The sequence below is a fragment of the Lactuca serriola genome, chromosome 8 (assembly GCF_051521515.1).
Source record: "Lactuca serriola cultivar US96UC23 chromosome 8, Lser_US96UC23_V15, whole genome shotgun sequence".
In the NCBI taxonomy this organism is placed as follows: domain Eukaryota; kingdom Viridiplantae; phylum Streptophyta; class Magnoliopsida; order Asterales; family Asteraceae; genus Lactuca; species Lactuca serriola.
The window spans coordinates 70,800,914-70,813,975 of NC_136415.1; the positions used below are offsets into that span (position 1 = coordinate 70,800,914).

Consider the following 13,062-nt stretch of genomic DNA (forward strand, 5'->3'; position numbering starts at 1 on the left):
CTACTCATAGATTTCAGCTCCTACGGTCCAAGTTGCAGGTCGTTCCCTGCCCTCAACTTGCGGGGGAATGTTAGACTATGTAATTTAAAGTTATAATAAGTAAAGGGTATTGAAGTGTAATATTCTACTCTTTATATAGAGTTCATATGTAATTCTGTAGGAATATACAAACTCACGGTTTGACTACGTGAGTAACATGTGTTACCCACAAACGAATATTTAAACGAAAATCAATCAAAAGGACCAAAACTACACCAAAATGAAACCTAGATTAGAAGGTACGCACTTTTGTGAAACTTAGGACCGCTATCTATAATTCACTCTAAAATAGTTTAAACGCCATGTCACAAAATAATATTATTATGTATTTATCAAGGTTGTAAAAAACTCTATGCTTAGTTGACTAGCGACTAGGTCATGTCAACGCCTGCCACCTCCAGTGAAACACCCTTGAGTGACACCCCCACTTTCATCCCTCACCCACTAGAGATGGAGATGAACAACTATAATCTCGGAAAATTCCCAGCAAAACCCATAAAAATCAAAATTAAGACCCCCAAAAGAAAATCTCAAACAAAACATATATAGAAAAATGCACAAGAAAATATAAAAAATATGTAAAACAACTAATAGAAAATATTCATAAAAGTTCATCGAAAATGGTAACAAGAAAATATTAATGTAAAATATAAAACAAAGAATAAAAAAAGTTCAAAATAGTCATTTCGCATATCATAAGGATTAATATCATAATAAAATAACAAAAGATACCATAGGATGACCCCACAGAAAAATGGAACGATACACGTAAATTTTGACCCCCCAAAAAAGGGACGTTTTCATTAATTTACCCTAGAAAATATAAATAAAGTTTTGTAATAAACGTAGTCAAATAAAAACCTTTAGGTATTTAAATCAAGGGATAATGACTTGAAAGGGTAACGAACTTTCGAATTTTGTCACATTTAGTCACTAAACTTTTTTTCGTTATCTATTTGCCATTGAACTATTGAAATTGTTCACATTTTACCCTTATGACCGGCTGTTGCCGGTCATAAGGGTAAAATGTGAACAGTTTCAATAGTTCAATGACAAATAGATAACGAAAAAAAGTTTAGTGACTAAATATGAACAAAATCGAAAGTTCGTTTCCCTCTAAAAGTTCAATGACTAAATGTGAATAAACTTTCTCTTGTATTATGTTTTAGCAAATTATTTATTTTTGTTAAATTGTAGCAACATTTGTTGATGAAGAAATCTATGAAAAAAAAAAAAAAACACAGAACCCTGAAAATATATTTAAAAAAAAAAAAAACAAAAAAACAAAACCAAAATAAAAAACCAATGGTTTGACATTTTCCAAAATAAAAAATCAAAATTTCCAATCTGATTTTGGTTTTACAAAAAAATAAACCATTCTCACTGATGTGAATTATGACCATTAGTTTGGCATGCGAAATTTGAGACATCCCATAAATATGTAGTTACAACATCGTCTAAACTCGTAATTCATAGTAAGGGGTTACAGTATCATCACATGAATACGTAGTTACAACATCGCCTGAACTCGTAATTCATCACCTACAGGTTATGGGCCTGCTGGTGTTTCCACTGGGTTGTCTAGAATAGTCTGTGGTCGCCATCTATACTCTGGTATATAACTACATCGCCACATTGTCGGTTAAGGTTATGGTATCTCCTTTCATCCTACATCACATATTCATCATCATCTATTTACCTAATTATCATCACCTATCTCTCATCATTTATTTCATCACACACCAACTATTTCATCTACCCATGTTTCATCCGCAACATATTTGTAGATATAAAATAAATATACCGTTTAAATCTTTTAAAACATGTATAAAATCGTTCATCGAACATAGACAGCAAGTATTCAAATAATATGCACACATAGCACGTAATTCATATAAAATACTTCATATATATGTGTAAGATGAAAATAACTATATATAGCATAAAAATACCATAAATGCTTCCTAACTTCGAACCCCAAGGTTTACTCTACTAAAGCTTCATATTCTCGGCTTTCTGGACCTAGAAGGGTCCAGATCTATCACACCAAAAATCTCAAGATAGCTCTACCTTTCACTCTACACACTCAAGCTCGCTAGGGTTCTTACTTATGGGAAAGGTAGTCGCAATTGAAGGCCATAAGTGCCTTTAAATATGGCTCGGGCCCAAAGATTTAGGGTTTCTGCCAACAACGCAGACTCATCGAGTCCATTCATTAATCCGAGTCATCAGTCGCGACCTTACTCGACAACTTGAGGCGTCAACTCGTCGAGTCTCTCTTCTTAACTCAAAAGAAAAATACTTAAATTATGATACCTGGAAATCCGGATGTTACATTTTGTTTTTTTATTTCATAGATTTCTTTATCAACAAATGTTGCTACAATTAAACAAAAATAAATAATTTGCTAAAACATAATACAATAGGAAGTTTGTTCACATTTAGTCATTAAACTTTTTAGAGGGAAATGAACTTTCGATTTTGTTCACATTTAGTCACTAAACTTTTTTTCGTTATCTATTTACCACTAAACTATTGAAACTGTTCACATTTTACCCTTATGACCGGTAATAGCCGGTCATAAGGGTAAAATATGAACAGTTTCAATAGTTCAATGACAAATAGATAACGAAAAAAAGTTTAGTGACTAAATGTGACAAAAGTCGAAAGTTCGTTACCCTTTCAAGTCATTATCCCTTAAATCAACTTACGTCATGTGATCTCATAATTGCAAAACTACATATATGAAATATCTTTGAAATCAATTAGTGAATAAATTACGTTGGAATATCAAATATTTTAAGGATTTAATTTAAAATGAAATACAAATGATAGTCAAAGAACTACCAAGCCTCAGAACGAAAACAAAAGTAGTATGATCCTTGTTCAGAAAACCACAAAAGTAAAAGGAGAAGGGAATTCAGGAAAGACATTGTAATGGTCAAATTAGGAAATAAAGAGAAAACCACAATCCTACACGACGACCTACCAAGACATTGAGTCAACTGATTCCTGGCACATTTACAGGGGAAAGTGAGAGGAAAACAGATGCAAATGCCATTTCCAACGACTTTTGTTTACAACAAAAACATAAAAATAACGGCCACCACTAATCATCTATCATTTAATACAATAATGCAAATGAAAACGTTGACAACTTGGAACTATGAATTGGCAAATAGTTATTTGTGGGTATATGGGTTTGTTAGATGTTATAGTCCTAAGGTTGCCATAAAATCTCGATAGACGACTTTGAATGTTGTTGGATTTTAAATGTCCTTCTATAACCATCGTACTCATCCCAAAATTCTGAGCAATCTTTAGTGTCTTTGGTTGTTTGCACCGGCTTATATTTACTTTTTCTAGGAACGAGCTCAACTCCAACATAACTTTCAAATTCAAAGAAACTCCATTTCACATCTTCCATAGAGAATGAGATCATATTGTATGTTGAATTCAATGATGTTGTGTGACTCAACGAACTAAAGGAAACATATCCTACGAATGTTATCCCATCATCATACTCAGGGTCCACTGCTTCACTGGACCCCTGCCAAAGCTCAAATGGAGGATCTTCAGCCGCCTCCTGCTTGATGATTATATTAATATTCGGAAGTTTGTCATTTGTAAGAACCCGTATTAAGAACCCACTGTACTCATTGTACCAATCATGTGGAAGAGGCAGTGTAAACGTGTTCCCCCTAAAAGGCCTACCTACAAAACTCTTTGAACTCTGATGTTGAAGAGTGAAACTGATACAATGATCTTCAATAGCATTTCCCTGCCATGGAAAAACACATACTTATGTTTCGATTTATATATAAAGAATGCAATTAAAAATGTATGTAGAGCCAAACCTGGAGCATGGAGTGTAGTAATAAGTCACCACCAAGTGGACCTACTTTGTACCCAGCATGAAGAGAGAGTTTCCACAACCATTTACACTTTGAAATATCTCCAAATCTTTCAAGTGACCAACACTCATCCGCCATTAGAATAGCTATACTTGATGGGAGCTCTGACAATTCTGCAAGACTTAGGCAGTTTGTCACATTGAGAAATTTGAGCCTCGGAAGTCTCAAGAGACTAAAACATAATCGTGAAAACCTATTTGCTGAAAGATCGAGTTCTTGCAAGTTGGGCAATTCCCAAACAGAAGAGCCGATGTCTTCATCTCCCAAATTGCACAAGCTGAGATTCAACGTTCTTAAGTCTCTGCGAAAAAAGCATAATCGTATGTGGTTCATGTTGTTACGAGGTAAAGAAGACCCCTCTAACCAATATTTTACATTAATGCCCTTTCCTGGTTTCTGAACTTCTGTAACACCACTACTATCTAAATGAAGATGTGGTAAATTGTCCATCTTCTCTTGTTGGATCTCTGAGAGCTTAAAAAGTCCAGGGCACTCTGAGAATGAAAGGGTCTTGAGTTTCTTTAGTCGGGTAATGGGTGGAAACCTCTTAAGTCTGGAACAAGTTTCTATAGATAAGAAAACAAGCCTTTCCAAATGTCCAATCGATGGATGAATCTCTTCTAAATGCGAAGATGCAATGAGTTTGAATCTTTCAAGATTCGGAAGTCCACGAAAATCAGGTGTGATGAGTAGGTTATCCAAACCATAAAGTTCTATGATTTTTAAAGTTGGCAGATTCTGTAATATACAAGTGCCAACAAGTCAAAAGTGTCAAGGTGATAAGAATTGAATTAGAATAGGCACACTAATTCCTTCCATACTATTTCTATATGGGATAATAATGAAGCAAAACTCATTCCTTCCATCCATCCATATATGGAAATCACTTTAAGTGTTTGATTGTTTGATTAACTATCTAAAAAACAAATAATATAAGAGTTTTGAACCAAAATCTATGATATCAATGCTGTATGATACTTATCAATCAACAAAAAACCAAAGCTTAGCAAAATAATCATATATACTAGCTATTTTAAGAAAAAACAAAACAAAACGAACTGAATTTTTGTATTTGTTAAGACAAAAGGATTTATTTTATTTATTTATTTATTTATTTATTTTGTTATGGAGGGTGAGAGGTTACATAAATCCCAAGGATTACAATGACTAATGTGTAAATATTATATAAAACACTTTATAATTTAAAAAGTTTATTGTTATCAACAGTTCAACACAAAGGACATGTATACAATAAAGGTCCATGCTCTCAATACTATAGCAAGTTATAAAAAGATACAACCGAAGTTGTTTGATGACCATAACTCATTTCTGTATAACTACTTAGAATTTACTGTCGTTTAGTCAGGTTTATAATTCATCATCAACTTTGTTTTCATCTGTTAATTAGAGATAAACCATAAGAATTACCTTATAACCCTCCCAAAGTTGTTTTTGCAAACTGTCGTGCAATATTAGACAACAAAGCTTTCTTTGTGGAAATTTAGTAAGCAATGGACTTGCAAGATCACCTTGCCAATCAATCCACCTAAGGTTCTTCGTGTTTGCAACAACTGGAGGAAGATGTGATAATCCATATATAGTACCAGAATCATATCTTATTGCTTCAATCATGTCAACTTCCTGTGATGGAGGAACAATATGGTGTCAGGATTGATTTAAAAGTATTTCTTTATAATAAATCATGCAAAGCTAGCTTAGAGATTACCGTGGTTGCATCCATAGCACATATTGTTAGAACATCTTCCCTCTTCCAGACTCTACTATGTAACTCAGGATAGTTAGGGTCTTCCCCTCGAACAATGTGGTGTCCCAGTTCTTGCACCAGATCATGCATATCAAACCTTCCATCTTCTGAAATAGTTATGAGAGCCTTTTGTACCAACACCTTCACTCCTATAACAGGATGAAAACCACAAGCATCAAGGATCTCCATTGCCCTATCTTTCTTCTCCCACCTAAAAAAACATGCAATATCAAGGAACAAGTCTTTCTCAACCTTTGTAAGTCCATCAAAGCTGATTTTTAGCTTTCCCACAATATCATCATTTGGGATCTCTTTCAGTCTGGCTAAAGCACTCACCCACTCATCCATGTCTTTGTCAGACAGAAAAGGACCAAGAACTGTAAGTGCTAGTGGGAGCCCCCCAGCATAAGAAACAACATCTTTTGAAAGCTGCTCATAATCTTCCTTAGGTCTGTTATCCTGGGGTGCAAGCTTGCAGAAGAGCTTAATAGCCTCATCATCATTTAACAACCTAATGTTGTGCATCAATTTTACTCTATGTGCATTTAATAAATGCTTATCTCTAGTTGTGATTATAATTCGGCTTCCTTCACCAAACCAATCATGTGATCCAGCTAATGCTTTTAGTTGAACAAGGTGATCAACATCATCCAGAACAATCAAGACCTTTCTACGGCATAACCTATCCACTATCATGCGTTTTCCTTCCTCAATGCTCCCAACCTTCACTTTATTTTGCTTCAAAACACCAGAAAGAATTTTTTCTTGCAAATTTTCCAAACCATACTTACTTGATTTCTCTCGAATATTTTCAACAAAGCAGCAACCATCAAAGTTGCTAGAGATTTCACTATAAATAGAAGATGCAAGAGTAGTCTTACCACCACCTCCAACCCCCCATATTCCAATCATACTCACGCCGCCTGACCCGATTTTTAACTCTGATTTCAAACGCTGCATGCGAGTCTCTATTCCAATCAGGTTGTCATTCACACTTGAAGTTACTGGATGCAACATAGGTAAAATTGTGTTGACAATTTCTTTGATAAACTTGGATTCATGCCTACACATTAGTAATTAATTATACATGGATAATTAACATATGCTCACAAAGGAGGTAATTTGTTTCATGCTCTATATATGAACTAAAGAAAAAGAGTCCTAAATACCCTTTATATTTTACATTCAAAATAGAATTTGCACAACTAATATCACAAGTAGTTTGAATTTTGAAACAATTTTCTAGGGAAATATAAAATATCTTTAAACAGATAAATAAAAACTAAAGTAATATGGATTTGTCATAACTTGAAGTGAGGCGTTAAGTACAGAATTAGATTAGAAGTCAATGAATGTGGGATATCTTTTAACTTGCCACATGGATGTGGGATATCTTTTAACTTGCCAAAATTATTATGTGATCTAATCAAAGCCTCTATTTATCAACATCATAAAAATATCTGAAATATCTGTATAAAAAGCCTATAAAGAACAAGTATAAATGTCTTTGAGAACACACATGTCAGAAGCATATGACACAAAAACAAAGAAGAAAATAACCTGTTGGCAATGTCCTTCGATTCCCACCCAGCAATGTTACTTGCATCCACAAGGGTTTTTCTCCAAGTTTCAACCTTGGTCTTGTTCTCCAACTCATGCTTGGCAAACGCTTCTGCATACTTCCCTTTTTGCTTTCGTAATTCAGAGGGATCCACATCATAAAATATGGGTAGAACGATTTGGCCCCTAGTATTCTTGCAGTTCATAATATACACAAGTTCATCTAAGCACCACGATGAGTTTGCATAGTTTTCAGAGAATACAATGATGGCAATTTGTGATTCTTCGATTGCCTTCATAAGCGATGGACCGATCGATTCACCCCGAGTAAGTGTTTCATCGTCCTTATAAGTGTATATCCCATTTTGTTCAAGAGCTGAATAGAGATGACCCACAAAAGAATTGCGAGTATCTTCTCCTCTAAAACTAAGAAAAACATGGTACTTCCATGACCGGAAAGAAAAGGCCGGAGCAGAAGGAGAAGACGATGAGGAAGATGCCATCAATGTATTGATTTGTTGAGATAGAAGATGTATATATACAAAGATGAGAGTTTCCAAGAATATCTTAACACATGATATTTTCAATATAAAGTGAGTTGTTTTCCCATTGATGATTTGCTGAGATAAAATATATGTGGTTGAGCGCTTTATGGAATGAATTATATTATTTCCAAGAAATTTCCAATTAAGCAAAAAGCTCAAGAAATATCTTACAGTTGACCTTTTTTAAAATTCAAATAACTGTAAATTTTATAATAATAATAATAATAATAATAATAATAATAATATTATTATTATTATTATTATTATTATTATTAAAATGGTTGAAAATCTTTATTTACACAGTAATGTTTCCCTTAATTTTGTTATCCAAACACCATTTTCATAGAAATTTAGATTCTAATTCCACCATATTCCCTCATAAAACACGCCCTAGTTTTCATCATTTTCAGGCTCAGGCCAAAACATTATATATATATATATATATATATATATATATATATATATATATATATATATATATATATATATATATCACCTCGTAACCCGTTACTTTTTATTTTGTCTAGAAAATTCTTTAATTTGTAAAAAAAAATCCAGATAATCCAAGAGACTTGTACCTCGTGTTTTAGTAGCTTGTACCTGACGTGGAGAAAGAGGAGATGAGACGATCAGGAAAAAGCCAGCAAAACGAGCCGACAACATCCCCCACCAATAGGTGGCGCTAGCATCACTATTGTCTATTGCCTATTGGGACCCAAAATCAAACCCGTAGCATAGCAATTACTGAAATCAAAATCTTATCCGTAGATGAGTAAACCAAAATTAAAACTCAAAACAGTGAACAAAAATCAATAACCCCTTGTTCAGTTGTTTGACATTGTGGAACCCCAAATAATGAGGGTTTTTGGGATTGTTTTTTAGTTTTAAAAATCATTTTTGTAAAAGGAGTTTTTTAAATTGTTTTTGGATTAGTTTTTGAATAACAAAAGCCAAAAGTTGTTTTTAAAAAATGTTTAGCTTAACTTGTACATATACATATTTATAAGGATTTACTATTTTACATATACAATGTTATACTTAAAAAAAATTTACTCACATTATAATTTTGTAAACATTTTATTAGAAAATATAAAATATAAATTTCTTTTAAAGTATTTTTAATTTTTTTTATTAGACCATATAATATTAAAACTACGTTCATACAAATTGTAAATAAATCATAAAAAATATCATAGATAATGTCATATTACATTCATCCCTGCAATGTGATTATATATTGTGCAATAATATCTAGTATCGTTGCCATATATGAATCATCATCATTCGTGTAATGTGTACTTGGACCTTCTTCATAAACTTCACTACTAGTACCACCACGTATGTAGGATTGTATGATTTTTGTTGTGCCCTATTAAATGCTTCATCAAACCTACCAACATTTCTAATATAGTTATGGATCGCTATCGATGCTATCACAATTCTCACTTGGTTCTTGTACTTGTAATTAACTTGCATGTCTCTTAATAATGTCTACCTAGCTTTCCACACTCCAAAAGTTTGTTCAATGATATTTGCAATGATGAGTAGAGATAGTTAAATGTCTCTTTCGGTCCACGAGGTTCACGAATAGTAGCTGTGTGTCCACGTCGAAAATCTGGTAAGTGATAACGAATATTTGCACATTTGTATGGAGCAAGATACCTTCTGGTATTTGGATATCTGGCATCAACAATGTAATATTTATCTGTAAATAAAAAAACATTTGTTCTTCATTTGAAACAAGTAGTAAAAACATAAAACTTGTGTTCCAAAAAAAAAAATTATACTAACCACCCGTTGGATATGGAAAATGAAGATCTGGTCTCTGTAAGGCTTCATTGAAAATTCTTGTGTCATGTGCAATTTCCTCCCAACCGGCCCATACAAATGTTAAATACATGTTAAAATCACAAACAACCATTATATTTTGTGTTGCATATCCCTTTCGACCAATGTACTTTGCTTCCTCTTTTTGTGTAACTGATGCCCTAACGTGTGTCCCATCTATAGCACCAATGCAATCCTTCAAATACAAAAAATATATCATAAATAAACCATTTGTTAAAGTTTGACTACCAAGTAACTGAAACTGGATAATACCTTGAACAATGGATGATACCGAGGGTTATTTATTATATATTCGGGAACATCATCATTATAGTTTGGATTTGACTTGATGATGTCGGCACTCAACTTTAGCACGACTTCCAAAACTGTGTGGAAATTCCTATGAATCGTTTCCCCCGAATGATTAAATTTTTTTTGCACAAATCTATTGCTACACCTATGAGCGAAAGTCATCAAGAATATTCCTGCAGACTCATCAATAGATATATTTCATTTTTGTTGCAGTCAATAATTTGTAGCAAGATCTATGCATAACTGTCTAAAAACTAGTACGTTCACTCTAAACATCTCATAACACCGTCTAGGATGGCCATTCAGTACTTCATTAATAAACATGTGCCATGTGCGGTCTAAAGTGTGACATGGCATACATACGTTATGGGATAGTATTATCCCTTTCAAAGCTAATCCATATAACATTTCAAATTATCTATACTCTTCCTCCCAACATTCTTCATTATTATTAGATCAATTAAATTCGTCACTATCCATCCTACGTAATACAAATAAAAAGATGTCAAACAATAACACATAATATAAAATGTCGATTACATAACGACAAGAAATAAAACATTATATAAAATGTCAAACACATAATGTCAAAGGACAATACATAATTTCAAAGCATAACACATATTGTCAAAGCGTAACACATAATGTCAAAGCATAACACATAAAACGATAAGACATGATGTCAACTGTCAAATCATTATTTCATAAGTAACTTAAGGAACTCTATATTGGCTTCATCAGTCGTTGGAAACATAAAAGCTTCATGATTTTTCTTTTTGGTGAAGACAAGCAATGCTTATGAAAATTCTTTGGACTCTTCACGAAAATCGAGAAACTTGATGATAATGGCCATGCAATCTGCTATTGTTGGAGAAGGATTATTTTGTGGATAAGTTTGTCTGCTTTTTATTGATATGACATCCAATAAAGCATCTATTTTTTCAAATTACACACGTACAAATGTATATGATATATGGCATATTCTATTTCAACCAAATAATTAGCCTGCAATTGTATATGCATGCCATATTCACATGACCAAATTTGCATTCTAGATTGATGTTCGATAGGGCAAGGAGCACATATTTGACATGTATCTTATAATAAAGACATTTTACCATACAACTTTTGATCTAATCAGTTCCGATGTAATCCTTTTTAACAAAAACAACAGTCATGGCCAATAAACAAAGAACCAAGAATTTGAGAGTTAAGTGACTCAGGAGTATATTTCTCATTCATAAATCAATTCATGAAAGTAAAATTGGTACCATAGATCATTTGATGGTGATACAAAAGATTATGAGGAGGGGAAAACTGGTGGGCAGTCGAACGACCTTTGGAAATATGTCTCAAAACCGACATTTCCATAAAATCTTGATAGAGGAGTTTGAATCATGTTGTATGATAAATGTCTTTCTGTAATCAAATTCCCCATCCCAAAATTCTGAGCAATCTCTTGGGACTTTTGGTGTTTGCACCTGATCATCTCTAGGAACGAGTACAACTCTAAACCTATGCCCATTTCCATAAAAATCCTCATTGCAGGAAAACAAAATCATATTGTATGTTGAATTCAAGCATCTGGCGTGCCTCAATGAACTAAACGAAACATATCCTACAAAAATCTGATCATAATGAGTCTCGAGTGTTTCATTAGACTCCTGACCAAGCTCAGATTGAAAAATCTTGCGTACACCCAGCTTGATGGTTATGTCGGGGAACCCTTCAAATATCACATCTGGTTTGACAAACATCAAAATCCCAGAAAAGTGATCGTACCAATCATGTGGAAGCAGCATATTATAAGTCTTCACCCACTCGACCCAAAGTATAGACTCCCTCCTCCAAATGTCAACACCCGAAAGGTTGATACTGATAAAGTAATCTTTGGCGTTTCCCTGCCACAAAACACATTCGATTATGATTCACCTGTATTATTCTTATGTTTGTGAGGTTTTGATATATAAAGAAACAAAATCAAAAGCCAAACCTGAAGCATGGAGTTTAGTAATATGTCACCACAAAGTGTATACCCCCAAACTGAGACTTGCCACAACCATTTACAGTTCGAAATATCTCCAAACCTTTCAAGTGAGTAACACCAACCCGCTATAATAACAGCTATACTTGATGGCAGCTTCGTCAATTCTACAAGTTCTTTGCACCATGATACATTCAGCCGTTTGAGCCGAGGAAGTAGCAAGAGACTAAAATCCAACCGTACAAATCCATTTCCTTCTAGATCGAGTTCTAGCAAATTGGGTAACTCCCAACCAGCAGCCAACCACCTGAGGAATTTGGTGTCTTCATCAACAGTTCGATAGAAACTGAATTCACAGGTGCACATAAGACAAAAGTCTATCAACAGTTCATAGAAAACGGGTATATATATGCATTCATTTCCAAAAAAAAAAAAAAAAAAGATGAACCATGTTATATTTTATAATGTTTGTGAACATGATTGGTTTGATAAAATTCTCTTAGGGGTCGTTTGATAATCGTTAACTGAATTATAGCTGACTGAGTTAGACGCTAACTGGGTTTGAACTTCTCATTGAGTTAACTTCTAACTGAACTTGATGTTTGAATTTGCATCTGATTGAATGTACAAAATGACTATATTACCCTCAAACAACATTTTTCGCACTCAAACAAATACACATTTATGTTTTTATATAACTTATCAACATTTTTCAAGTAAGGGCTACAAAATCCACTTCTAATACAACTCAATGCCTAGATTAATTATCAACTGTTTTAACATAGAACTCCCTGCATGCATTTCACGTGTGGAAAAGTTCATCAAGTTACACCATTGCTGAGGCAAAGTTCATCAATTCACACCATGTTGACTCATGTCCATTTCAAATCAAGAAACATCCAGGTGGAAGCTGTTGAAAATAGCAACATCACAAATCAAAATTCACAACAATATTAACCATACGAAAACAGCAACAGCACAAATTGAAATTCACAGCAACAGCACAAATCCAAATTCACAGCAACATCAACAGCCCCAATTGAAAAAATTCTCAGAAAAAAACCATCAATGGTTCGATTATAAGACAACAAATCGAAAAAAGAACACAAAAAAAAA

At 33.6% G+C, this 13,062-nt stretch overlaps 1 protein-coding gene across 1 annotated transcript; it reads right to left on the bottom strand.

Moving 5' to 3' along the window:
* Positions 1 to 2,958: 2,958 nt before the first annotated feature.
* LOC145066074 (disease resistance protein Roq1-like) lies at positions 2,959 to 7,858 on the bottom strand. Its single transcript, XM_079013245.1, has 5 exons — positions 7,279 to 7,858; positions 5,680 to 6,781; positions 5,382 to 5,594; positions 3,897 to 4,691; positions 2,959 to 3,820 (listed from the first exon to the last, which is right to left on the bottom strand). The coding sequence occupies exons 1-5, from the start codon at positions 7,779 to 7,781 to the stop codon at positions 3,260 to 3,262; spliced, it is 3,174 nt and encodes a 1,057-aa protein (XP_078869371.1). The 5' UTR covers positions 7,782 to 7,858; the 3' UTR covers positions 2,959 to 3,259.
* Between the last annotated feature and the right edge of the window lie 5,204 nt (positions 7,859 to 13,062).

Bases quoted from the DNA above. Each gene is read 5' to 3' on its own strand.
- LOC145066074 (XM_079013245.1), bottom strand. From the start codon at position 7,781: ATGGCATCTTCCTCATCGTCTTCTCCTTCTGCTCCGGCCTTTTCTTTC. The intron at 6,782-7,278 runs GTTATTTTCTTC...ACTAATGTGTAG, and splicing joins TCGAAGGACATTGCCAACAG to GCATGAATCCAAGTTTATCA. The intron at 3,821-3,896 runs GTTTGGCTCTAC...TTTCCATGGCAG, and splicing joins TACTACACTCCATGCTCCAG to GGAAATGCTATTGAAGATCA.